The 26826-nt window shown below is 42.7% G+C and overlaps 1 protein-coding gene across 1 annotated transcript in view; it reads left to right on the forward strand.

Annotated features, from left to right (window-relative positions):
• TOM1 (target of myb1 membrane trafficking protein) overlaps positions 1-26826 on the forward strand; it is a 101276-nt gene that overhangs the window by 68270 nt on the left and 6180 nt on the right. The window contains exons 11-13 of the mRNA XM_056523988.1: positions 15359-15479; positions 21924-21999; positions 24691-24750. Coding sequence (XP_056379963.1) covers positions 15359-15479; positions 21924-21999; positions 24691-24750 — 257 coding nt within the window. The remainder of the gene's footprint in view (positions 1-15358; positions 15480-21923; positions 22000-24690; positions 24751-26826) is intronic.

A 26826-nucleotide genomic window follows, 5' to 3' on the forward strand; every position in this document is an offset into this window, starting at 1 on the left:
ACCTATCCTATGTTTGTTGTTGACATATACGTAACGTGTGTGCCAAGTTTCATGTTAATATCTTTAGCCGTTTGGACGTGATGCTGGAACATACACACATATATATACGCACACATTGGCCCTCATTTACTATTGCAAACCCGACATGTTTTTTCAGGTTCTGCGCCAGATTGTGTCGCATTGCGCCAGAAATTCTGTCTGCGCCAGATTTTGCGCCAGAATTTGCACCAGAATTGAAAAAACCCCGACTAACTCTCTATTTTGCTAAGAAAACCCGAAAAAGGGGCACGGTCGCCGGGAAAAGGGAGTGTGGCCTCCAAAAAGGGGCGTGTTCCCGACATTTTCACAAAAACCCAACATATTTACTAAGGTTTCCACATAAAATGTGGTGGATTTGAGCTGAGGAAAACCAGACAGATCAGAGCATGTGTAAAAAATGCAAAGTATAGGGAAAGTGGAAAATGTAGGGAAACCTTAGTAAATACCGTGGAAAATAAATTGTAGGGAATTAAAACCCACAAAGAAACCTACACAACACTCTTAGTAAATGAGGGCCATTGAGATATATATATATATATATATATATATATATATATATATATATATATATATATTTATCTCAGAATTTGTGCTAGGTTCCCATCCTAAATGAGGCCACCTCCCCGTGGTGGATGGGGGACACGTTTTGATCAAAAAGTGCGCTAAGAGCCTCAATTTTTTTGACCAATGTGTGCTGCTGCAATCCTCTTTTTTTGTATATATATATATATATATATCTATCTATATATATATATATATATATATATATATATATATATATATATATATATATATATAATGAGAGAGAGATTAAAAGCCATGCACAGGAGTATAAAGTGATGTGTTTCAGGTGCGTTAGAAGCCTGTACGATTAAGGGTGCTTCTACCGCACCTGAAACGTGTCACTTTATACTCCTGTATATGGCTTTTAGTCTTCAATAAAGAATTATCTTTTGCATGAGACCTGCGCTGGACAAATTCCTGTTTCTCCATTCTACAAGTTGTGCTGCCTTGCACAGTCAGAGTGCGGCCTGGCCGATGGGGGATGAGCTGAAGCTGCTATCCATTTGCTCTGCATAACCTACCAATATACCATCTCTTTGAGAGAGTAATGCCCTTTTAAAGGGAATGTGTCATCAAAAAATGACCTATTGTTTGTTTGAATCAAGTTTTTAGGTTAAATGGGCACTCTCATTAAAACAAATTTTTGCTATTGCACTCCTTATGGTAAATCTTTCTAAAATCTTTCTAATGTACTTTGTTTAAAAAAAAATGATAATTACATTTTCTATGTCGTAGCTGCCACTAGGTGTCTCCCTACTTGTCCAGAGCACATTTCCTCCCATCTCTTGCACAGATTTTGGACTCCTGCTAGCCTGGCAGAAGTCCAAAATCAGCAAATACAGTCTGGAGTGTGCAGCCTTATCCAATCAGAGCTCATCTCACACTGGACTGCTCTGAGCTGTTTGTAGCAGAGTGAGGGAGGAAGTTCTCCCCTGTGAATCTGATTGAGCAGAAAATACAGAACAATATCAAGGTAGAAAACTAACAAATAATAAAAAATTAAGGCAGGGGGTAGATTATCATGATGGGAGCAGTGAACTGGAAGGATTATAAAATGTAACAAGATCATGACAGGTACTCTTTAACTGTTCAGTGACTTAGTTATTTGTTCTATTGTAATCCTGCTCGCTTACAACCAATTGGAATAGTGTAAAATCTTGCATTACTGTGCTTCCCTTTAGGCAGTGCAGCAAAGTGTCAGTCAATGATCTTATGTTGACCATAATAAATAGCATGTACAATGCATTCTAAAAGTTTTCATACCCTCTTAATTTGATCACGTTTTGTTATGTTGCGGCCTTGTGCTAAAATAAGAATAAATAAAAGGTTTTCCCCCCATCATTCACCACTTAATACCGCATGATGACGAAGTGGAAATAGTATTTTCTAATATTATGGAGTAAAAAGTGCAGAATGATGACAACATAACAAACCTTCCGAATGCGTTGTAAGTTGCATCCAAAGACCGCAGCTGGATATCCGCTTTGGCTGTAATGACACACAGCCATCCCCAGCATGGAAGGTCCTGTGTATACTGACATACATCAACTTTCTGTGTGATCACAGTAGGACCACCTCAACGCCTCATCTGCAGAGGTCAAAAAGTAAATTGTCACAGTATAAAAACGATATAAAAATCAACGGGAGGCATAGAAGTGATTCCCCTACGTCAGTTTAGTTTATTACTTGAGAATATTTTTCTTATGTACTCTGCATGTATGTCATTGGTTGTTGGGCACTTTTTGTTTGTGAAGGCAGTTTGGACTATACACTTTGTATGCTACTCGGAATCAAAGCAATGGCACGGTCTCCCAACCAGTCTGTGCCAGTATGCCGCCTTCATCAAACATCACATATACCACTGTTACCTTGGCTCTGCCTCCTAATCCCTGACAGCCGGCTGTTGTGATCGCGGTGGCTCCATCCAGTATTACTGGCCGTCCATTCAAATACACTGTTGTCATGTACTACTTGAACGTCACTGATTCATTGAAGGGTCTCCAATGTAAGGCATTCCCCTCTATGATATCTGTAAGACGTCACCTCTTAATGACTACAGTGATCCCTCAAATTACAATGGCCTCAATATATTCTACAATGGTCTAGGGCTGGGCGGTATGACCAAATATGTGTATCACGGTATTTTTTCAACTTACGGCGGTTCCACGGTATATAACAATATTTTCACCCCCCCCCCCCCCCCAAATCATGTGACCCGCCAGCGATGCTCTGATCCCCCCCCCCCCCCGCCCCAAACATGTGACCCGCGCGCGGTGTTCGACTTCGCCCCCCAACTCACTGTATGCCAGTGGTCTCCAACCTGCGGACCTCCAGCTGTTGCAAAATTACAACTCCCAGCATGCCCGGACAGCCAACGGCTGTCCGGGCATGCTGGGAGTTGTAGTTTTGCAACAGCTGGAGGTCCGCAGGTTGGAGACCATTGCTGTACGCTGTATCCCTTTGACCGGGATGCAAAAGATACAGAAAATAAACTTTTAACTCACCCACCTCGGCCGCACGCTGGGGACAGGGGAGGACAGCCGTCAGCCTATCACCGGCCGGAGCGATGCCCCGCCCCGGCCACTGATAGGCTGAGCCCACTGTCATGTAAGAAGCCGGCTGGCGTGTAACATAGGGTTAGTTCCCCGATGTGGGGACAGCGCTGCACTAGGCTGATAATACATTCCCGAGGGGGAGGGGCCCAACCGGTATTGCGGTATAGGGGAAAATTCATATCGTACAGCCCAAAAAAAACGTTATTCGATATGACCCGGTATACGGCCCAGCCCTACAATGGTCTTTTCTCCACCATTGTAACTTGAAACCAGACTCAACATACAATGCTACAGACAGTCCTGATCTGTGAAACGTGTCAATTGCTGGAAGAACTGGCCAATCAGGACATTCACAGGTAAAACCCCTGTATTACTGAAGCGTATGCACTGAATTCCTGTCTGGTAGTGCCCCCTACAGTACAGGGAGGTATTACATGTTCTATACTACTCTTTACCTGTGCCACAGTTAGCTGCTCTTTTGGACACCAAGTAAGGGCGGCTCCATTTTACTTTTTTAGGACATTGCGTGTTCTGTACAGTACCCTGAAGAAGCTCCTGTCCTCTACATAGGCAGTGATTACAGCTCCCAGCAGATCTTTCCAATGGTTTCAACATACAATGGTCGACCTGGAACCGATTAATATTGTAACTTGAGGGACCACTGTACTTTTTAGGGTCTTTTGACAATAAATTCACAATATGTCCCCATATGGCCAGCTGTTCTCAGATCTGGCAGCAAGTGTAGCGTTTTTGTGTAGCACATCACAGGAGAAGCTAGGTATGACATACTGCCCGTTCACATTAGTAAATTGTCTTTGTGATGCAGGACAGGACACGTTCACCAGAGTAAGAGGCGCTCCTTGTAGCCACTCTTCACTACAGCCAAGAGATGATGAAAAGACCCTCCCCCCCCCCCCCCCCCCCCCCCTTCTGTTAACTCAGAAATTCCTTCCTTTATATTTCCCATATCTTTTGTATCCATTCCTAGGTTTGGCTCAAAAACTGCAGCGACAATATTCTAAAAAAGAAACGCCAAGCGGAAGCTCCAACCTATGGATACGTCCACAGAGCGGATCTTTTGCGAGATTTTGGCTGCGGGTTTTAGCTGCAGCAGACCACATTGAACTCGGCGTAATCTGCTGAGAATTTTCCACTGTGGAAAATTTGTGAAAGATTCATACATGTGAAGTTTCCCTAAGGGTACGTTCACTTGTGTTTTTTTGCAGATATTTCACAGCTGATTTTGTAACTCATTGACTTAATGGGTAGCAAACTCTGCTGTAAAAAAAAAAAAACTGCAGCAAAATTTGCACATGTGAGCGTATGCATGTACCCTTAGGGCTCGTTCACAGGATTGGGTTTATTTGCGGGTTTCCCGCTGCGTGCTTGAAAGGAGGCGGGCTCTCTGCGGCTTGCCGTAGCAGATTTTCGGCTGCAAAGTTTCCTCTGCGGAAAATCCGCCGCAGACCTTATTGACTTTAATGCGGCTTGTGGCGGATTTTCTGTAGTGGAATTTCCGCAGCCAGAAATCTGCTGTGGAGAGCCAGCCCCTTTTCAAACACGCAGCGGAAAATCTGCAAATAATTCCGTTCGTATTAACGAGTCGAGGCTGGTTTCACACCAGGTTTTTGCGTTGTCGGGGGAACCCCTATCGGATACCTCTGCTGTATAACTATGACGGATGCTACAATGTAACATCCATCATACGTAGACGTAAAAAAAAAAACATATACTATGTGGTGTACATTTTTACACTATCCTGCTGTACTGAGTAGTGCGCACATCTGTGCTATCCCTTATAGCAGGAAAATGGGAACCATCAGAACGGAAGCTAAAATAGCACTTTTTTTGGCCTTTGTCTATGAATATGTTTGCTGTATGCATGAGGTAGGAAAAGAGCCTTGCTAAACTCCATCTGTCATCTAAGATCTTTTTTTTGTCAGTATTTGTCATAAGGAATAGGCATGAAAAATGCAAGGAACAACTGTGCAGATTTTTTTTCCAACACTTTAAAAAACAAACACACAAACAAAAAAAAAATTGTAATTTCTCTGATGCAGAATCCAGGTCAGAAAGCCTGGTTGCAGAAACGTATCCAAAATGGGCGCACTAGATTTGTGTCAACTCTGTGAGGAACATAGCCTAAGTTTGCTAAATGGTTGTCTGACTGGATACATGAAAGTCAGTATGCATTAAAACTGCTTTGAAATGTTAACAAATCAAACTTTTTAATAATAAAAAAATATGCTTTTGTGTTCATGTAAATAGTTTATTCTTTTGTGTATTCTGTGATATCCTTAAAGGGGTATTCCAGGAAAAACTTTTTTTTATTTTTATTTTTTATATCTACTTTATTTATTATTTTTTTTATATCTACTGGCTCAAGAAAGTTAAACAGATTTGTAAATTACTTCTATAAAAAAAAAAAATCTTAAAGGGGTACTCCGCCTCCAGACATCTTACCCCCTACCCAAAGGATAGGGGATAATATGTCTGTTCGCTGGGGACCCCCGGTGATCTCGGCTGCAGCACCCCGCTGTCATTACTGCACAGAGCAAACTCGCTCTGTGCATAATGACTGGCCATACAGGTGCCGGAGCATCGTGACATCACAGCTCCAACCTCCGCATGATGTCACGTTCCACCCCCTCAATACAAGTCTATGGGAGGGGCGTGGTGGCCGCCCCCTCCCATAGACTTGCATTAAGGAGGCAGGCCGTGACTTCATGAGGGGCGGAGCCGTGACGTCACAATGCTCCGGCCCCTGTATGGCCAGTCATTATGCACAGAGCGAGTTTGCTCTGTGCAGTGATGAAAGCGGGGTGCCGCAGCCGAGATCACGGGGGTCCCCAGTGGTGGGACCCCCCCCCCCCGATCAGACATCTTATCCCCTTTCCTTTGAATAGGGGATAAGATGTCTAGGGGCGGAGTACCCCTTTAATCCTTCCAATAGTTACCAGCTGCTGAAGTTGAGTTCTTTTCTGTCTGACAACAGTGCTCTCTGCTGACACCTGTCTGTCTCAAGAACTGTCTGAAGCATTAAAAGTTTGCTATAGGGATTTGCTCCTACTCTGGACAGTTCCTGAGACAAGCAGAGGTTTCAGAAGAGAGCATTGTTGTCAGACAGAAAAGCACAACTCAACTTCAGCAGCTGATAACTACTGGAAGGATTTAGATTTTTTTAATAGAAGTAATTTACAAATATGCTTAACTTTCTGGAGCCAGTTGATATAGATATAAAAAAAATTAAAAGATTTTTCCTGGAATACCCCTTTAATCATTTGCTGCCATAAAACTGGTGAGTCACAACAGAAGCTTCTCGCAGATCACTGCATGACATTTACCTCCTCTCTGCGTATTTGATGATTATTTTCCTTTCTTCACTATAAACCATAGTAATGTTGCTGCCAATAGGAATCATCATCTGGTTTGACATTCATATATTCCAAGTTTGTATTTAAATTCCTCCTCCTCCTCCTTTTCTTTTGCTGTCACATTGTTTCCCTGTGCGGCTTCAGACGATGATACGGAGCCGCATTTATCTCCATCACTCATCTCCCTTGCATTCTCCCGGTTCTCGCTGTTCTGGTGACAGCTTGTAGTCAGGGAATTTTACAGTATTTTACCGCATAACTGGGCCATATAAAGTAGAGGCGGCATAGTGATGACTTGATCTCCAGCACAATACTCATTGTAAGGGAAGCTCTATTTGCTCGTACAGTGATCCCTCAACTTACAATGGCCTCAACATACAATATTTTCAACATACAATGGTCTTTTTTGGTCTCAACATACAATGCTACGGACAGTCCAGATCTGTGAAACGTGTCAATGGCCGGAAGAACTTACCAATCAGAATGGGCATTCACTGGTAAAACCCCTGTATTCCTGAAGCGTATGCACTGACTGGTGTCTGGTAGCGCCCCCTAAAGTACAGGGAGGTATTACATGTTCTGTACTCTTTACCTGTACCAGGGTTACCTGCTCCTTTGGACACCAAGTAAGGGTGGCTCCATTTTACTTTTTTTAGGACATTGCTTGTTCTGTACAGGACCCTGAAGAAGCTCCTGTCCTCTACATAGACCAGTGTTTCCCAACGAGGGGGCCTCCAGCTGTTGCAAACCTACAACTCCCAGCATGCCCGGACAGCCTTTGGCTGTCCGGGCATGCTGGGAGTTGTAGTTTTGCAACAGCTGGAGGCACCCTGGTTGGAAAACACTGAAACAGACAGTGATTTACAGCTTCCAGTAGATCTTTCTGACTTTTATATGTAAGGATTTGCTTTATCTATATTAGTTATCTATTTATTTTTCTTTAATCGTCACTTTCTCTAATTTTTGGATGACATTTTGGTGGCTACAGAACCAATTACCAGGTTTCCATAGAGTTATGGTCTCAACATACAATGGTTTCAACATACAATGGTCGTCCTGGAACCGATTAATATTGTAACTTGAGGGACCACTGTATCTAGTGAATCCGCTCACAAGCTGCACTTAAAACTCACTTTTATGACTTTTTCATCTTTCCTTAAATAAAGAGCGGTTCACATCACATTTTACCTGTAAGTATACACTGTAATACTGTCAAAAATGTCTTCTAAAATATATAGTGGCATAGCCATAGTCTGCTTGTCAACATACGTTTTATTTGCGGAAAACAAAAGTATAATAGACTACATTTAGGGCTTGTTTACACTGCAAACATTCCGCTGGCTAAAGGCGAGCTCCGGCAAATCTTTGGTGGTAGCACCGTGCCGTCGTTCACCGTCTCATAGACAGTAATGCAGTCCAGCAAAGTTCTGCCCAAGGGTCTATATACACGTACAGTATCCTGCGCATATTTGATGCTATGTTTAGTCATTTACTTTACATTGAAATCTGCAGCATAAAATCCTGCGCATCAAATATGCACACACTGTAAACATGTTCATTTTTTGGAGCGGACGTACTTTACGTCAGTGGAGTTCCGAAGCGGTGATTCTGCAGAATCCCATTGAAAACAATCAGACTCTCCTGCAAGTTGATTTCCACAGCAGAGTGTCCGCAGTGTGGATGAGCCCTTAAAGGGGTACTCAGGTGGAAACCTTTTATTTTTTTTTTATTTTTATTATTAAATGAACTGGTGCCAGAAAGTTAAACAGATTTGTAAATTACTTCTATAAAAAAAAAAAAAAAAAAATAAAAAAAAAAGCTTTATCCTTCCAGTACTTATTAGCAGCTGTATGCTACAAAGGAAATTCTATTCTTTTTTTTTTTTCATTTCTTTTTGGTCTTGTCCACAGTGCTCTCTGCTGACACCTCTGTCCGTGTCAGGAACTGTCCGGAGCAGCATAAGTTTGCTAGGGGGATTTTCTCCTGCTCTGGACAGTTCCTGAGACGGTGTCAGCAGAGAGCACTGTGGACAAAACAAAAAAAGAAATTCAAAAAGAATAGAATTTCCTCTGTAGCATATAGCTGCTAATAAGAACTGGAAGGGTGAAGATTTTTTAATAGAAGTAATTTACAAATCTGTTTGACTTTCTGGCACCAGTTGATAAAAAAAAAAAAAAAAAAAAAAAAAAAAAAAAAAAAAAAGGTTTCCCACCCCTTTAAGGTATGTTCAAACGTGCAGAAAATCCACAGTATAAAACCTGCAGCAAAATAAGCAAATGTGAGCATGCTCTTAGGGCAGTGATTCCAAACCAAGGTGCCTCCAGCTGTTGCAAAACTACAACTCCTAGCATGCCCGGACAGCCAAAGGCTGTCTGGGCATGCTGGGAGTTGTAGTTTTGCAACAGCTGGAGGCACCCTGGTTCGGAAACACTGTCTTAGTGTGCATCCCCATGTAACATACTAACAGTCCATGTTAGGCCCAAAAAATTTTTTGCCCTTAACAGAAGCTGATTTCATCTAAAGTGAGGGAAAACAGTGCTCCCCTTGATTTGCTCATTTTATGTACAATTTATTGCAAAAATCTTTTAAAATTACTGTGATAAATACCTAATGTTGAAACTGAATTACAGCAACGGCCTGGCCCCAGACGTGACTCCTGTGTACAGTGGGGATCAAAAGTTTGGGCACCCCAGGTAAAAATTTGCATCAATGTGCCTAAAGAAGCCAAGGAAAGATGGAAACATCTCCAAAAGGCATCACATTACAGATGAGACATTCTTATAATATGTCAACAAAAGTTAGATTTTATTTCCATCATTTACACTTTCAAAATAACAGAAAACAAAAAAATGTCGTCTGCAAAACTTTGGGCACCCTGCAGAATTTATAGCATGCACTGCCCCCTTGGCAAAGCTGAGGCCTGCCAGTGTCATGGATTGTTCTCAATCATCATCTGGGAAGACCAGGTGATGTCAATCTCAAAGGTTTTAAATGCCCAGACGACTCTGACCTTGCCGCAACAATCAGCACCATGGGTTCTTCTAAGCAGTTGTCTAGAAATCTGAAATTGAAAATAGTTGATGCTCACAAAGCTGGAGAAGGCTATAAGAAGATAGCAAAACGTTTTCAGATGTCAATATCCTCTGTTCGGAATGTAATTAAAGGAGTAGTCCAGTGGTGAACCCAGTGGTGAACAATTTATCCCCTATCCTAAGGATAGGGGATAAGTTTGAGATTGCGGGGGGTCCAACCGCTGGGACCCCCTGCGATCTCCTGTACGGAGCCCCGACAGCCCGAGGGAAAGGAGCGTGTCGACCTCCGCACAAAGCGGCGGCCGACACGCCCCCTCAATACATCTCTATGGCAGAGCCGAAGCGCTGCCTTCGGCAATCTCCGGCTCTGCCATAGAGATGTATTGAGGGTGCGTGTCGGCCGCCGCTTCGTGCGGAGGTTGACACCCGCTATATGGCCGGAGAGCCTGGCCCCCGTACAGAGAGATCGCAGGGGGCCCCCGCGATCTCAAACTTTTCCCCTATCCTTAGGCTAGGGGATAAGTTTTTCACCACTGGACTACCCCTTTAAGAAATGGCAGTCATCAGGAACAGTGGAAGTTAACGCAAGATCTGGAAGTAAAAAAAAATTTGATTTAAAGAAAAATATCAGACAGAACAGCTCGCAGGATTGTGAGAAAAACAATTCAAAACCCACGTTTGACTGCAAAATCCCTCCAGAAAGGTCTGGCAGACACTGGAGTTGTGGTACACTATTCCACTATAAAGAGATACTTGTACAAATATGGTCTTCATGGAAGAGTCATCAGAAGAAAACCTCTTCTACTTCCTCACCACAAAAATCAGCGTTTGAACTTTGTAAATAAACATATAGACAAGCCTGATGCAATTTGGAAACAAGTTCTGTGGACCGATGAGGTTAAAATTGAACTTTTTGGCCGGAATGAGCAAAGGTACGTTTGGACAAGAAGGGGAACGGAATTTAATGAAAAGAACCTCTGTCCACCTGTTAAGCATGGGGGGTGGATCAATCATGCTTTGGGGTTGTATTGCAGCCAGGGAACATCTCACGAGTAGAAGGAAAAATTGATTCAATAAAATTTCAGCAAATTTTGGATCTAACTTTTGGATGCCATCTGTGAAAAAGCTGAAGTTAAAGAGAAGATGGCTTCTACAAATGGATAATGATCCTAAACACACCTTGAAATCCACGGGGGATTACATAAAGAGGGGTAAACTGAAGGTTTTACCATGGCCTTCACAAATCCTGACCTCAACATAATTGAAAATCTATGGATAGACCTTAAAAGAGCAGTGCGTGACAGACAGCCCAGAAATCTCAAAGAACTGGAAGACTTTTGTAAGGAAGAATGGGCAAAGATACCTCAAACAAGAATTGAAAGACTCTTGGCTGGCTACAAAAAGCATTTACAAGCTGTGATATTTGCCAAAGGGGGCAGTACAAGATATTAACTCTGCAGGGTGCCCAAACTTTTGCAGACCCATTTTTTTGCTTTCTGTTATTTTGAAAGTGTAAATGATGGAAATAAAATCTAACTTTTGTTGACCTATTATAAGAATGTCTAACCTGTAGTTTGATGCCTTTTGGAGATTTTTCCATCTTTCCTTGGCTTCTTTATGCACATGAATACAAATTTTTACCTGGGGTGCCCAAACTTTTGATCCCCACTGTATATACGGCTGTCTGCTATCTCAAACTCCTAGTACTGGCATGCGCTGGGAGGAAGTGATCTTTCTGATCTGAATTTTCATGCGGAATTCCGCACAGAGATTCCGCAGCAGCAGAGTCCCATTTGTAGTCAATAGGATCCTGCTGCGCTGTGCACACGGCGGAATTTTCACACCAGATGTTTCCGGCGCCAAAATTCTGCTTTCCCTCTCCGCAGAAAGAATGAACCAGCCCATTCTTTCTGCCAACTCCGCACGGAAAGTATTACCGTTTATGAGATGGCGCATTTCTGTGCGGGCCTAGCGCCGGCATGTTATCCGGGCACCCTCAGTCTGCTCAGGTATCTGCGTATGTGACTGCTGTGTACACCTTTTTGTCGCTCATGTTTATTGCTCAGGATGGGACAGGATTTTTTTTCTCTTTGTTTAAGCTGAATAAAAATAGATTTTATTTTTTTTTTTAAAACACCTAATATAAAACCTAGAAAGCAGATCATTGGCCATGTATGCAACACTTGCATTGACTTTAATTTTATTACCGTATATTGTCTACAGGCCTACGGTTCATACAGCCCCATTTGTAGCTTGTAACAAACAATGGCATATAGTTATCAGACACAGATGATGACGCTGGTTACACCATCTCCTGTCTGCGCTGTTATGTTCTCCACTGAGAATGACTCTGATATCCATAAATTCACTATATAGTCAGTGATCAGGCATAAAGCGCAAGACCTTATGTGTCGTGGGTGAAATGAATATCAGCAAAAGGCAATTCTAGAGCAGTGTTTCCCAACCAGGGTGCCTCCAGCTGTTGCAAAACTACAACTCCCAGCATGCCCGGACAGTCGAAGGCTGTCCGGGCATGCTGGGAGTTGTAGTTTTGCAACAGCTGGAGGCACCCTGGTTGGGAAACACTCTTCTAGAAGCTAAACCTGCTCCAGGACCAAATTTTGAAGCATGAAAGCACAGTCATAGCGCAATGTATATTCCTACTCTTTCTGTAGAACTGTATCACTAGAGATGAGCGAACTTACAGTAAATTCGATTCATCACGAACTTCTCGGCTCGGCGGTTGCCGACTTTTCCTGCATAAATTAGTTCAGCTTTCAGGTGCTCCCGTGGGCTGGAAAAGGTGGATACAGTCCTAGGAGACTCTTTCTTAGGATTGTATCCACCTTTTCCAGCCCACCGGAGCACCGGAAAGCTGAATTAATTTATGCAGGAAAAGTCAGCAACCACCGAGCTGAGAAGTTTGTGACGAATGGAATTTACTGTAAGTTCGCTCATCTCTATGTATCACATTCTAACTCTTTGTATAAAGCACTGCAGGGACAGTAGTTTTTAGGCTGTATGACATCCTGTCTCTCCTGTATATACTCCCTGGGCTCTTCATTCTTCACATAAGCTATATAGGCAAGTAGTCACCATGCAGGCACCATTGTCAGGCAAAGGGGGAAAGTCTCATAGAGCTTTTGACATATACTTCCAAAAATACTCGCCCTTGTTACTCTGTTGTGGATACTAGAATCAATGGGCGAGATTTGTCAAAACCTGTGCAGAGGAAAAGTTGTCCAGTTGCCCATAGCAACCAATCAGATCGCTTCTTTCATTTTTGACAAGGCCTCTGGAAAATGAAAGAAGCGATCTGATTGGTTGCTATGGGCAACTGGGCAACTTTTCCTTTGCACAGATTTGGATAAATCTCTCCCTATCTTCTCATACATGCGGTGCAAATTGAGGAGAGGGAATTATTCCTCCAGAAATGTATTTTATTTTTGTATTTACTATTTCAGTTGCAGTGTCAATTTGGACAAGATTTTTTTGGCAGAATATATTTTTCTTTTAACCTTTTGCACTTAGTATATGGGTACTGTATCACAGAAAAAATAATGCTTATATATTTTACTCACTTGGTCATGCAGATGCTCTACATGTCTTTGTTTTTTTATTCGTCTAACTTCTGTATTTGGCTCACAAATCCCTCTGTTCTGCTGCTCACACATTGTGGCATCCACTGCTCAAGAAGGGGCGTGTCCGAGACAAGCACTGAGCATGCCCTCACTCACCATGCATTTACTTCCTCCCTGTGTCTGCTGTGCTGTGCTGGGTCTCTTCATCCACTCACTGCAGACTGCTCTGTAACCCCCTCCTCTCCTGAGCTTCAGCTGGGACAAAGAAAATGCTTCAGCCAGACAGGATTATGTTCTGGATGGTATGGGGACCCCTAGTGGTCTTTTCTATTAGCCATGATTTCTATAAAAAGGAGATACATTTTTTTAAGAAGTATATTAAATAGTTAAAGGGGTACTCCGCCCCTAGACATGTTATCCCCTTTCCAAAGGATAGGGGATAGCATGTCTGATCGTGATCTCCAGTGTGGCACCCCATAATCCGATGCATGGAGTGAACTCCGTGGAATAGAGGGGGTATGGCATGAACACCACAGTTCCGGCCTGGAGATCAGACATGTTATCCCCTGTCCTTTGGATAGGGGATAACATGTCTAGGGGTGGAGTACCCCTTTAATGTTTTCCAAGATGTACAACATATAAAACATTTTTGACAGTGCCCATTTAAGTAAAGCTGGGTGACCCTCTTCATGATCCAGTAGCATGCAGGAGTTATGTTCTTGTTCTCTTCTTGGCTTTATATAAGGAGCTGCTCTGTGCAGAGAGAATGCCAAAGGGGACAGAGCTCATTCATTCTAAAGGGGGGTGGTATTGCACGTGAAGGCAGCTACCCAAAGTGGCAATCAAGTAGATTGAGCATCAATCAGAAGCCTGATACGTTTTTGTGTGCACAGGGTAGCAAGACTGATTGCTGAATTGTGCGGCCCCTAAGTTCCATCATTTGTTGGCTGCATCCTCCCCTATTGCACGAGAGAGATGCGGCTAATGAACAATGGTTTTTCAGCCTAAATTGCTGAGATCAGCTGATGAGAGTGCTTATTCCTTATTCAGCTGTTTGGTGGACTTTTTGGGGTACTTTCCGGTCCCCGTTAATCAGATCACTTGGCATCCAGCCAAAAACGGGATGCTGACATATACTGTTAATGGGAGCAGCAGACCCCATTCACTTTTGCCAAACTAAGGCTCCTTTCACACTATATGTTGCTCCGTTTTAAAGACCCGTTATAATGTCCCGTTAAGAAAACCCTTAAAACCGGCTGTTAAACGGCCGTTACAAAATCCCATTCAAGTCTATGGGATTTTCTGATTATCCGTTATCACCCGTTATAGCCCGTTATGAATAATGGACGTTATTTGTGACGGGAGAAAAATGAGTGCATTACGGAGCAACATAAAATGGAGCAACATATAGTGTGAAAGGAGCCTAAGGCACCTGGTGACTCAGTTTGGGACATATGTGCTATTTTAAATGTACAGCAGCCTCTGACAAGAGTCAGCTTAATATAGAGCATATGTCCCGAACTGAGTCACTAGGGGGCACTGCTCCCGTTAACAGCATACGTCAGCATCTTGCGTTCGGCGGGGCGGAGGCTCGTGACATCACAGTCTTGTCCCCTCAATGCAAGTCTATGGGAGGGGGCGTGACGGCCGTCACGCCCCCTCCCATAGACTTGCATTGAGGGGCCATGACTGTGATGTCATGAGCCTCCGGCGCTGCACCCAACGCTCTAAACGAATGCCGGGTGCAGCAGGGAGAACGTGAGGGTCCCCAGCATCGGGACCCCCGGGATCAGACGTCTTATCCCCTATCCTTTGGATAGGGTATAAGATGTCTCATACCCCTTTAAGTGGACATTTTGGGTGAGTTCCCACACTTTTTTCCCAGGACTTGACCCCTGGTTGTACCCTCACACAAGGCGATGTGGACTTGTTCAGCCAATAATCTCCTTTTAATTGGGCCCTAAAGATTAGAGTGGGTCCCAGAAGTTTGACTGCAAATAATCAGAATCAAATAAAATCTTATCGAGAGCCCAACTCTTCATTTAGTCGTGACTATTTGGTAGTCCGGGTCAGAGCACCTATTTTTCTGCTGTCTTGTGCCACTATGGCCATCTAGGAGTCTGACTTGCCTGCCTACTGCTTTATTATATATAGATCTCAGTATATTGATACATTTGACTTTTTCCTTAACATTTTATTTTATCTTTTTTAAGAGATGAGTTCTGGGTCTGTGAGTGGAACACTGAAGACTCTGGAACAAGGAAAGAAGCCAGAAGATGATTTCGATATGTTTGCACTGACTAGAGGGAGCTCCCTGGCCGAGCAACGCAAAAGGTGAGTGCACGGTACAGACTTAAATGTTGTACTGTATGATGTGTCATCAGAAAATGAACTGATCTATTGCTTAAATTAGGTTTGTGTTAAATATGTTTTTAATGGGCATTGACGTAGAGACATGTCATAAGTTTTCATTGGTCGGGGTCTAGGTGTTCAGACCCACCTGACTGAGACAGACTTTCAGGCATTACAATGCGTTTTGCACACGGCTTTAACTGTGTTCACCTGTAAACCGGAAGTATTCTTAGTGTTTTTTTTAAGTGTTCTTAGTGTATTTAAATCAGTCTTTTATCACCGTCTTGCATAACCTGATGAAGATCCTGGTCCAGGATCGGAACGAGTTTTCTATAAATAAATATATCCATTTGATACCTTCTCTTCAGTCTGACGCGCCATGCAACAGGTCATTCTTTAGGTTTTCTACACATTGGGGGAGATTTATCAAAACCTGTACAGAGGAAAAGTTGCTGAGTTGCCCATAGCAACCAATCAGATCGCTACTTTCAATTTTCAGTGGCCTTTTCAAAAATAAAGGAAGCGATCGGATTGGTTGCTATGGGCAACTCAGCAACTTTTCCTCTGGACAGGTTTTGATAAATATCCCCCATTTACCTTACCGGACATGAGGATTCATGTACAGCGCTGATCCTGTGGCTGCTTATCGGGCGTTTTCTCTTCACATGCTGCTTTAGGTGTTGGGCTCTTAGCGCAACACCATCTGGTAAGGGCAAGGATTTACATTTTATCCTGCTCTGTATATCTCTGACGGTCATCACTAGGGGTGCACCGGGTCTTTTTGTTTTTACATTTTACGGGCTTAATGTGAGCCTACTGAACTGTCTCGGTTGTGCAGGGAGTGAAGAGCTCAGTCATATCACTTCTCTCCTCGCTTGTTTTAATGATCCGTGGGGGTCTGAACACTCAAATACTGTCCAATGAAAACTTTTGACATCTCTATAAAACAGTGTTTTCTAAACAGTGTGCCTCCAGCTGTTGCAGAACTATAGCTCCCAGCATGTCTGGACAGCTAAAGGCTGTCCGGGCATGTGGGGGGTTGTAATTTAGAAAATTTTGTAACAGCTGACGGCACACTGTTTGACGGGTATATAAAATTATAAAAAATCGAAATTCACTCCAGCCACTAAGCCTAATAATAAGCTCACATTTCCTGTGCTATTAAGATAACACTTTGGCATTACTCCCCCCTACCCCATCATCACAGGCAGAATAACAGTGAATGGCAACATCAGTATATGGATAAGATAGGATCAGACCATTTACAATAGGTGATGGTTCCCTCTCCCCACCCCCACCCCCCTCCTGCACAGTGACTTCTGGACTGGTCCCAGAGCATGCCTAAAAAAACACTTCTATAGAAAAGTCAATGAGTCCCCTCCAGACTATTGTTTCTTATGTCCATGTAGCTGTTTCAGAAAACAGAAACTGATTAGAAAAAAGAATGTTTCAGTATTTGACTGACACCTTAAAGCAGTACTCTGGGATAGAAAAAGGTATCCCCTATTCTAAGGATAGATTATAGGTGTCAGGTCGTGGGAGGGTCCGGCCACTGGGACTCCCACAATTTCCCACACGGTGCCTCGGGTCTCCTCCTGAATGGGGCTTGTCGACTACTGCTCAAGCTGTGGCCGTCACGCATCTCTATGGGAGAGTTGGAGCGATGCAATCGGGTATCTCTGGCTCTCCCATAGAACTGCATGAAGGGGACGTGTCGCCCACAGCTTCATACAGAGAGCCGGGGCGCCATACCATAGATTGAGGCGGGTCCAAGCAGTCGGACCCCCGTGATCTGACACTTATCCCCATCCTTAGGATAGGGGATAAATTTTTCTATCCCGGAGTAGACCTTGAACTTCTTTTCCTCATTGCTTAGGGTGCGTTTACACGGCCTGTTTTTTTTTATTATCCCAGTTTTGTTCCGGATTAAAAACGTTTTATTAAAAAACCCATTCATATAAATGGGATTTTTTTACAATCCGTTTACATCCGTTTGTACCCATCTGCACTCATTTCCGTTTTTTTGATGGCAGAAAAAAAAACGGCACATAGCAACCAATCAGATTGCTTCTTTCATTTTTGAGAAGGCCTCTGAAAAATGAAAGAAGCGATCTGATAGCTTGCTATGGGCAACTCGGCAAATTTTCCTCTGGACGGGTTTTAATAAATCTCCTCCATAGCACATAAAATACATAAAACACACAAACCGTGGCAAAAAATCCTGAGGAAGAATGGAAAGGAATTACTGGGGCTGAGCAATACGTTTTTACTATTTACATGGGATTGGTAAAGCTATATCCATATTTCAAATAGTAAGGCAGTCCATAAATGGAAACACTATAAAGCTGGATAGGAGACACAAAAAATATACAATGTGCAAGCGCTCAGTGCTGTGATATTGACCACATTTGAGTGGGTTCCTCTACTATTAGTACTAGCTGAGGGGACATATCGTAGAAGAGTTTGGGTGGGTTTGGGCATTTTGTGACAGTTTCCGTGAACTTGAGGGTGGTCCTAGGCGTTCCTGTCCTAGGATCAAGTAGTCAGCTGTGAAAATCGTGTGATTTACTACACTAACACTGCCATACTGATATAGCACTGACAATATCCATGGTTTTCATGATTTGGGTGTTTGGATCAGGAATTGAATTTTGAGCTATCAAATTTCTGAAAGACACCGCAGTATTTAAGTAGTGGACAAATAATATTTCAGTAGTCAGACAAGGTTTATTGGACAAACCGAAAATGTGCAATCTGCATCAAAACGAAAGTGTAGACCGGTGCATAAATTTGGCCCCCCAACATATATATCACTTCAAGGAGACTGTGATGGGGGAGGAGAATGTGACAGGGGAGGAGAATGTGACAGGGGGGTGTAACAAGGGGGAGGAGAATGTGACAGGGGGTGTGACAAGGGGGAGGAGAATGTGACAGTGGGTGTGACAAGGGGGAGGAGAATGTGACGGGGGGTGTGACAAGGGGGAGGAGAATGTGAAAAGGGTGTGTGACAAGGGGGAGGAGAATGTGACAAGGGGGAGATGTGAAATAGGCCGTGGGCATAAAATGGGTAGGTAGATGTGAAATGGAGGCGATTGGACATGAAATGGGGGGATTTCACCATTTTTTTTTAATTTTTTTTTTATTGTATCACATTACATATCGAAATCGCAATATTTAGGAGCATATTGTCAATGATGATGGGGATATGGGGTTTATTGATGTTGACTACTGGACTTTTCAATGGGGTTAGTGTGATTAGAGGATCTGATGTATTTAGATCTTCATAGTTTGGGGTGTCATCATAAATGGATATTTCTGACAGTGTTGGTGATGGTTTTGGCGATGGTGGGTTGGGATTTGTAGCTGGTGATTTATGGATATGCTTTTTAAGAACTTCTATGGTTTGCATTATGTCGTAGATTTTTGCTGGTCTGGGCGTGAGTGTTGAGGATGGATAGTTGTAATGTGAAGGTTGGTTCATCTGAGATGGATTGTGGCTTTTGCGGGCTGGTGTGTTGTGGTTTCCGAGGCCACTGAAGATGGTTTGGGTTGGAGTAACACTGTAGTTGGTGGTGGTGGTGGTGGTGGTGGTATTGGCAGGTTGGTGTTGGTGTTGGTGTGTGGTGCACAAAAAACTGTATTTTCCAATGTACAAAGTATACATGGACAAAATCAGTTATAAAGTTATTACAGCACATCTGCGAAACTGGTCTTTGTCACCCCGGTGAAACGCTAAAGAAGAAGTCTGATTTTGGGGTTTCATCCCTTGCCAGGGACACCCGCAACCAGCCTCCAGCTTGTATATTATATATAGGGCACATATAGATATATTATATACAGGGCACATATAGGTATACAGGGCACATATAGGTATATCATATACAGGGCACATATAGGTATATTATATACAGGGCACATATAGGTATATTATATACAGGGCACATATAGGTATATTCTGTATGAACAGAAAATGTGGAGTTCTTTGGTCATAACAAGGCAAAAGAACACAGCATTCAAAGACAAACACTTGCTATCCACAATACAATCTGGTGGAGGGTCCATCATGCTGTGGGGCTGTACTGGGAGTCTTGTTAAAGTTGAGGGTCACATGGATTCCACTAAACATCAGCAGATACTTCAGAATAATGGAGAGGAATCAGTTGAAAGAACGCTGGGGCTGGATATTTTAACAAGACAATGACCCAAAACACTGCACAAAATCTGCTCAGACATTTATGCAGAGGAACAAATCCAATGTTCTGGAATAGCTGTCCCTGTCCCCAGACCTGAATATCATTGACAATCTGTGGTGTGAAGTGGGCTGTGTGTGTGTGTATGTAGGTAGATATATATATATATATATATATATATATATATAATTTATTTTTTTTTTTTGTTTTTTTTTCATTACGCTTGTGTGCTGCAGTCACCTATTTTCTTTGGACTATATATAATAAATATATAATATATACAGCCCACTTCACACCACATGTGCAGATTTGAAGCTGTGCTCAGTCATTTAATTTACATCAAACTCTGCGGCATAAAATCAGCAGCTTCAAATCCTATACGTTAAATATGTGCAGAATTCTGAACGTGTGAATGGTATGGTCCCAGGTAGTGCTTACATAGCGTATTTCATGCTGCGCATCAGGAAATATGCTGTGTATTTTCAATTGAGCATACACACAGGCCTACCCCGTGGCAGCCCTATGTGTTCAGTGAGGTTTGGAGGAGGGACCACATGTGACCCCGCCTCCAATTCGCACTGAACACACAGGGCTGCCGCGGGGTAACCCAACGTGTATGCTCAATGGAGAATATGCACAGTGTTTCCCGCTGCGCAGCGTGAAATATGCTCCGTAAGGTCTTTGTGGGACTGTAGCCTCAAGGGATATTCCAGCAAAAGCAGAGGGTCCGACCTCTGACCCTGTGATCTTGAATAAGAATGAATGGAGTGGCTGCATGTCAACCCATTGCTTCATTCAGCCAAGAGAGTCGTGTTCTGGAGATTGGTCACAGGGGTGTCTGACCTCCTGGCTCCCTGCAGACACTTATCCCCCATAATGTGGGTAGGGAATATGAGTGGGGAATCTCCTGCAAAAGGAAGCATTACCTCTTCCTGTAAAGGGTTGTAGAAAGCTCTTTTAGGGTGCTTGTCGCCAGTACACAGCAGAGAAGCTACATACAATAGGTGGTACCAAAGAGCAAGCTCTTTTCTTCAGGAAGAGAGATAATTTGCATATGATTTCCCATGAAGCATTGCATGGTTTATAAGACTCCACACTCCAGTCTGATGCTTTCCACTCTATGCCCTTATTCAAGAGTCTGAGATTTGTTTTCCATGGTACTTGTGTAGTAAAGGACCATCAAAAGTCTAGAACGTTGCGAGAGGGACCCAAGGAATGAGACTCTTAGTCAGGAGTTGTGTAAATCAGTGTTGGATGAGCTGAGAGAACGGCTCGTCTGATCATGTGAGGACGCAGCAGAAGATGTAAGATGACCCTTGGTATAATCTGATCTTTAGTTACTGAAGGAGTGTTGGAGCTTAGTTTGGGTTCATGACTGTGGGTGGTGACATCAGGTTACTCTCTCTTCTGGGCACAGTCTATTTCTGCCTCCCCACAGGCATGTGTATATCTCTGTCCTCCTTACTGACTGCATTCATCTTCTTCTAGGATTTGTTTCTCACTCATCCAGCTTTTGCGGTTATTTTGAGCTTATGTTGCTCCTTGACTACGTTTCTGCTTTTTTGCATTGATGTCAAGGCCGCTTTTGTCTTTTTTATTCCATTGCCACTCAGATTGTTCTTCCTAACCATGAACCTTTCTGACTGCTGCGGCTGGTGCAAGCACTTAAGGGCCTTTGTGCCATTCTTCTTGATTAGCGGGATGATAGTGGGCATCTACTTCATCGTGGAGGCCATTGTATATAGCGGACCTCTAGCTGATGAGCATTTCTTTGATCACATCGACTCACACCTACCCAAGCCAATTTCTACAAAGTATGGATCGAACCCAGCTAGTCCCAGCAGCTTCAGGTTTTTCACTGACAAGACACACGGCCCAGGGCAAGTGAATAGTTTAGTAGATAGGGAATTAGAATATGGCTGAGAATTAACCCCTCTGCTGCCTTAATAGTCGGGAAGTTTAGAGTGCAGTATATTTTCATGTGAAGCCTGTAGGTTAATTTTATATGAGGGAATTGTTTGCCACTACTGCAGAATATACATTATATACACCAGGGTTATGTGTTATATATTGTGACTTCTTTGTTTGCTTCGGTTACATAGTAATGCCTTATCTTCTGCACTTGCTCCCTCCTTCCAGTTCACCAGAATTCCTGTGGTTTTGCATTACCTTACATCTATCCGGTTTCATTTTGCATTTAAAAAAAAATCTTTTATCAACATCTCTTTTTATCTAGTGTTAAATATGAGGATCCACAGGCGGCAGATGGACTTGCAGTAGCCCTTGATACTCGGCAGCAGAACACTGGTGCAGTAAGTAGTACTTGACATGTCCTATACTTACCTGACTGCTCTAGAAATGCTCAGCTGGCTATTCTTTAACTTTAATGCATTGTATTCCACTGATTATAGTGTCTGAAAATTCTTGTACTAAGGCGATACAATATGAAAGCTTCTGAATGCTTGAAACATGTTGTATTGAGTTTGTTTTAATTTTTTTTCCAAGTATGACAACTTGCCACCTATCTATAGGATTGGTGGTAAATGTCTGATCAGTGTGGGTTTGACCAATCATGAGAACAGGGGTCCCAAGCGCCCCTGTTATAATGTAGAGGGCGTAGACCATGCACACTGACCCTACTGCATTTTTTAGCAGTTTTCTAGACTTTACTCAACTACTGCTCCATTCAGGGACACTTTAAAATTAGGGATACACATTGCAGATACTGCAGCAGAATATGTGCCAAAAGGCAGAAGTGGATCCCACTGGAAAGGGGAAGTATAACATTGTCCTTTGTTTGCCCTATCAATTGGATCCACTTATGCCTTTGGCACATTTTCTGCTGCAGGAAATCTTCATGGTAACTGAAAATGTGTTCCCTTAAAGCGAACGAAGCATTAGATTTGACCATATATAACCCTTGGCAATGCATTACATATGGTAAAATCTTCATTCTCACCATCCCCTGGGGATGTTTTTGCCCCAGAGATGGTGAGGATATGAAGTTTGTAAGTCTCCCCCTCCGCCCTGTAATTAGGAGCAAGGGGAGATGCACTTACCTAGTCCCGCCGCTCCACTTGTAGTAAAGTTCCCTTGGCATGATTTATGGCCCGCGTCATCGCTCTGCTCCCTAGGCAGCTGGAGAAGAGTGGTGCTCTATAACTATCCCATCAGATAATTTTTTGGGGGGTTTTAACAATTTTAATTAAACAGAAAAATCACACAGAAACCCAAAAATCCACCAAACACTTCAATACCATTCACTCCGCCCTACCAACAAACAAAGATAGCCACCAACAGTCCAAGTACATGAGTACCATCCTGCAAAATAAGGAAGAAAGGGCAGAAAATGGGGTGCAGCATTTGTTTTGTACAATATTACTTATATGCATTTCAAGAAATAGGCAAGATGGAACAGAATGCTAAATTGAGGCAGCAATAATCACGTGTTTAGAGACCACCCATGAGACAAAACGAAAGTGACAGCTACATTAAAAAAAAAAATAAGTATCTGCACAGAAAACTCAAAATTACATGGGCAGTAATGAGCAAAATATCTATGAACCAAGAAACCCCAAACCCCCCCCCCCCTCCCTCCACAAGCCTCACCAAGAGCACATAAGCCCCTTAAGGTCTACCAGGGTCCAATCTATTAAGCTTGTTTTCAGGGAACCCACACCATATAAACCTTATGCATGGCCTTACGTTTTTTTTTTCTATAGATACCCCTCTCCAAGCGAACGATAGGAGGGACCCTAGTAGCCAGATCATCCACAATAGGAGGACTGGCTCTTATATGATATTGAGCAATGAGTTTCCTGGTCTAATATAGTATATTAAGGACACCAAGTTGCGAACCCAGAGGGCTCCTCCCCACATCCTATAAGACCCAACAGGCAAGGTTTAGGCTCCAATGCTAAGATAAACCCTTTAACTGTACGAATGAGCAGTATCACAAAGTAATTAAAAGAGAACAATCCCACATCATATGAAACAAGTGGGCACCCAGTTGGCCATACCGTGTACAGGCAGAGTCAGGTCGGAGACCAACCCTATGCAGAAACATTGGGGTTATATACACTCTGGGGGAGATTTATCAAAACCTGTCCAGAGGAAAAGTTGCTCAGTTGCCCATAGCAACCAGTCAGCTCGCTTCTTTCATTTTTAACAAGACCTCTGCAAAATGAAAGACAAAATCTGATTGGTTGCTATGGGCAACTGGGCAACTTTTCCTCTGGACAGGTTTTGATAAATCTCCCCCTCTGTGTTTAGGGAAAGGCTGTGACAAACAATTGAGATAGATTTCAGGGAGAGATAGAAATGGGGTATGTAACAAGACAGTAGAACACGTGCCAACCCCTATGCTGGAAGCACTGTGCAGAATGGTTGGACATTTGAACAGCAGCGGCAAAGGGAGTGAGGAAGGTAAATATAGGATTTATTTTTTCTATATTACAGGGCCTGGAGCAGAAAAAAAAAAAATTACTCCCTAGAATACCTCATGAGGTTAAAGGAGTAGTCAAGCGAAAATGTACTTATCCCCTATCCACAGGATAGGTGATAAGTAGCTGATCGTGGGGGGTCAGACCGCACCCTGGTGCTCTCAGTGAGGAGCTTGTGTTGTTTACTGGTAAGCAGCGCATACTCCATTCATTTCTATGGGAGCACCGATGATGCCCAGGTGCTGCACTCGGAACTCTGTATTTTTGGCACGAGCGCTGTAACTGAGCGCCGGGTTCTGTCCCGGTGAACGCGAGGGGCACAAGCAGTCAAACCCCCTGCGATCAGCTACATCTCCCCTTTCCTGTGGATAGGGGATAAGTACATTTTCTCCAGAAATCTCCTTTAATATAAAGTGGTTTTTACGATTTCCTAATAAGTGAGGTAATAGCAGGGAATGTAAAATAAAAATTAACATGTTTATGTATTTGTGTTTTTTTTTTTTTTTTTTGCGTCCCATTACAAAAGTAGAAAAAGACTCTTTATCTTTATTTTCTGCTCAGATTCCAGCCCCTCAGACCAACTTCATGGAGGACATTGAAAAATGGCTGTCTGTCGATGCTGTAAGTATTTACGACCCGTGGTCTGTGCTGATTATAAGTCACTTACCGTACCCTTTCGCCTATATTAATATTGTATAAGATTGCTGTGCGAAACATATTGTAACAATGTTGAATGTATAGGAAATACAAGTTAGGCTGGGTTCACATCTTGTTTTTTGCAATACAATTCCCGTATAAGTTTTCAATTTGAAAATCGTACGGAACCGTATTGAAAACCGTATGCATTGACTCTCCATTGAAAACCATATGCCAAAAGATGCATCCGGTTGTGTCCGTTTTGCATCCTGTACGGTTTTGTCAGTTTTTTTCCCCTACCCAAAACCGTAGCCTACCACGATTTTTGGTCCTGGTGAAAAACTGTATTGAAACGTATACATTTTTTTTTTTTAACATGGGAGTCAGTGGGAACCATACAGAACTATATGTGCATACGGTTCCATCCAGTTTTCACCATACGGCTTTTGACTTTGCACAGTTTTTTTCTTTGAATTTCAATCAAACAAGTCAAACTTTATACATAATGGAATTTTTCTTAAAAAACTGATGCAACCAGGTATAATTTTTCAAACTGTATACGGATTAAAATTTGTACACCTGTTTTGATACAGTTTAGTCAGGTTTTGAGGAATCCGTTTTTTATCAAAAACCTAATACAGGAACTGTATTGCAAAAATGTGGTGTAAACCCAGCCTTATACTCAGATATATCCTGAGGAGCAACGCCAGTGTCTTTGGCAGTGCCTCCAAACCAGTGAGCACCCAGCTGTTGCAAAACTACAACTCCCAGCATACTGAGAGTTGTAGTTTTGCAACAGCTGCAGGCACACTCGTTGGGAATCACTGCCATAGACATTAGAGCTGCTTCCTCAATGTTACTGTATACTGATGGCGCAGGTGCAGCGTTTGACATTTAGATTTGTACTTCATCTACTTTACGTAATCCTTGGGAAATCTTAACAATAAGTGTTTTTATTTTTGAGCCTCATGAATAGAGCTTTCCAGAAATCTTTCTATTTCTTTGTGCATTATTGGTTTGGGTGACTGCCACACAGCTGTATTGTGCAACAGATAACAGAAATGGCTGCAACGTTGAGGATCTGCCGCAGAATAGGCCTATTTACTAGTCGCAGCTAGATTCTGCATTCATTTTTCTTTTCTTTGCACAGTGTAAAGGTGGCGCATGTGTTGTCGCTTTCAAATGAGACACAGTAGCTCCATAAGACTATAAGACTATTGTAATCAAAATGACTCAAATATACAGATTATTAGAAACCTTTAAAAATGTACATTCGATATATATATAAACCATAATCATAACTTGCAGTAAAAGGGAACCTATTAGATTGAAATATCAGTCCCATCTGCAGACATCATGTATAGAGCAGGGGGAGCTGAGCAGATTGATTGATATATAGTTTTATGGGCATTGCATTTATTCGTGTAAATCCCAAATCTACTTAGTCTGTCAACTAGGCAAAATGACTTCAAGTAGATTGAATGTCTAGAACAGTGTTTCCCAATGACGGTGCCTCCAGCTGTTGCAAAACTACAAGTTCCAGCATGCTGGGAGTTAGTTTTGCAACAGCTGGAATCACTTTGGTTTGGAAACACTGGTCTAGCGATCTAGCGGTGTACAACCCAAAAGTAGAGAGCCTTTTTTCTTTTTATTGGAGGAAGCACTTTTACTCCCTCTTGTGTCTGAGACCACACCTATAGTCATTTATATATCTTGTTATGTATAAGTGCACGCAGAGTTTTGCAGCTATCCAACATCTTCAGGCTAAGTTCACACCAGCATTGTGCTCCGTCCCATTCAGGATCTGTCCAGCTTTGTCAAAGTACAACGCACACTGCCAGGTCCTATTGACTGAATGGGGTCTGTCGGGTTCCCATCATATATCTGTGGAGCTCCTCTAAATGCAGCACAACGCAGATGTCACCTCAGACTTAGCTGGGTGTCTTATTTCTATATAAGTCCCATATTATCTTAAGGAAAAGCAGTTTCCTTGACTTGGTTGCCAGCATTTCATTATCATTTTGGCTTGAGTCATGGATAACTCATTTGAGGAAATCTCGA

Source organism: Hyla sarda, chromosome 6, assembly GCF_029499605.1.
Source record: "Hyla sarda isolate aHylSar1 chromosome 6, aHylSar1.hap1, whole genome shotgun sequence".
In the NCBI taxonomy this organism is placed as follows: Eukaryota; Metazoa; Chordata; class Amphibia; order Anura; family Hylidae; genus Hyla; species Hyla sarda.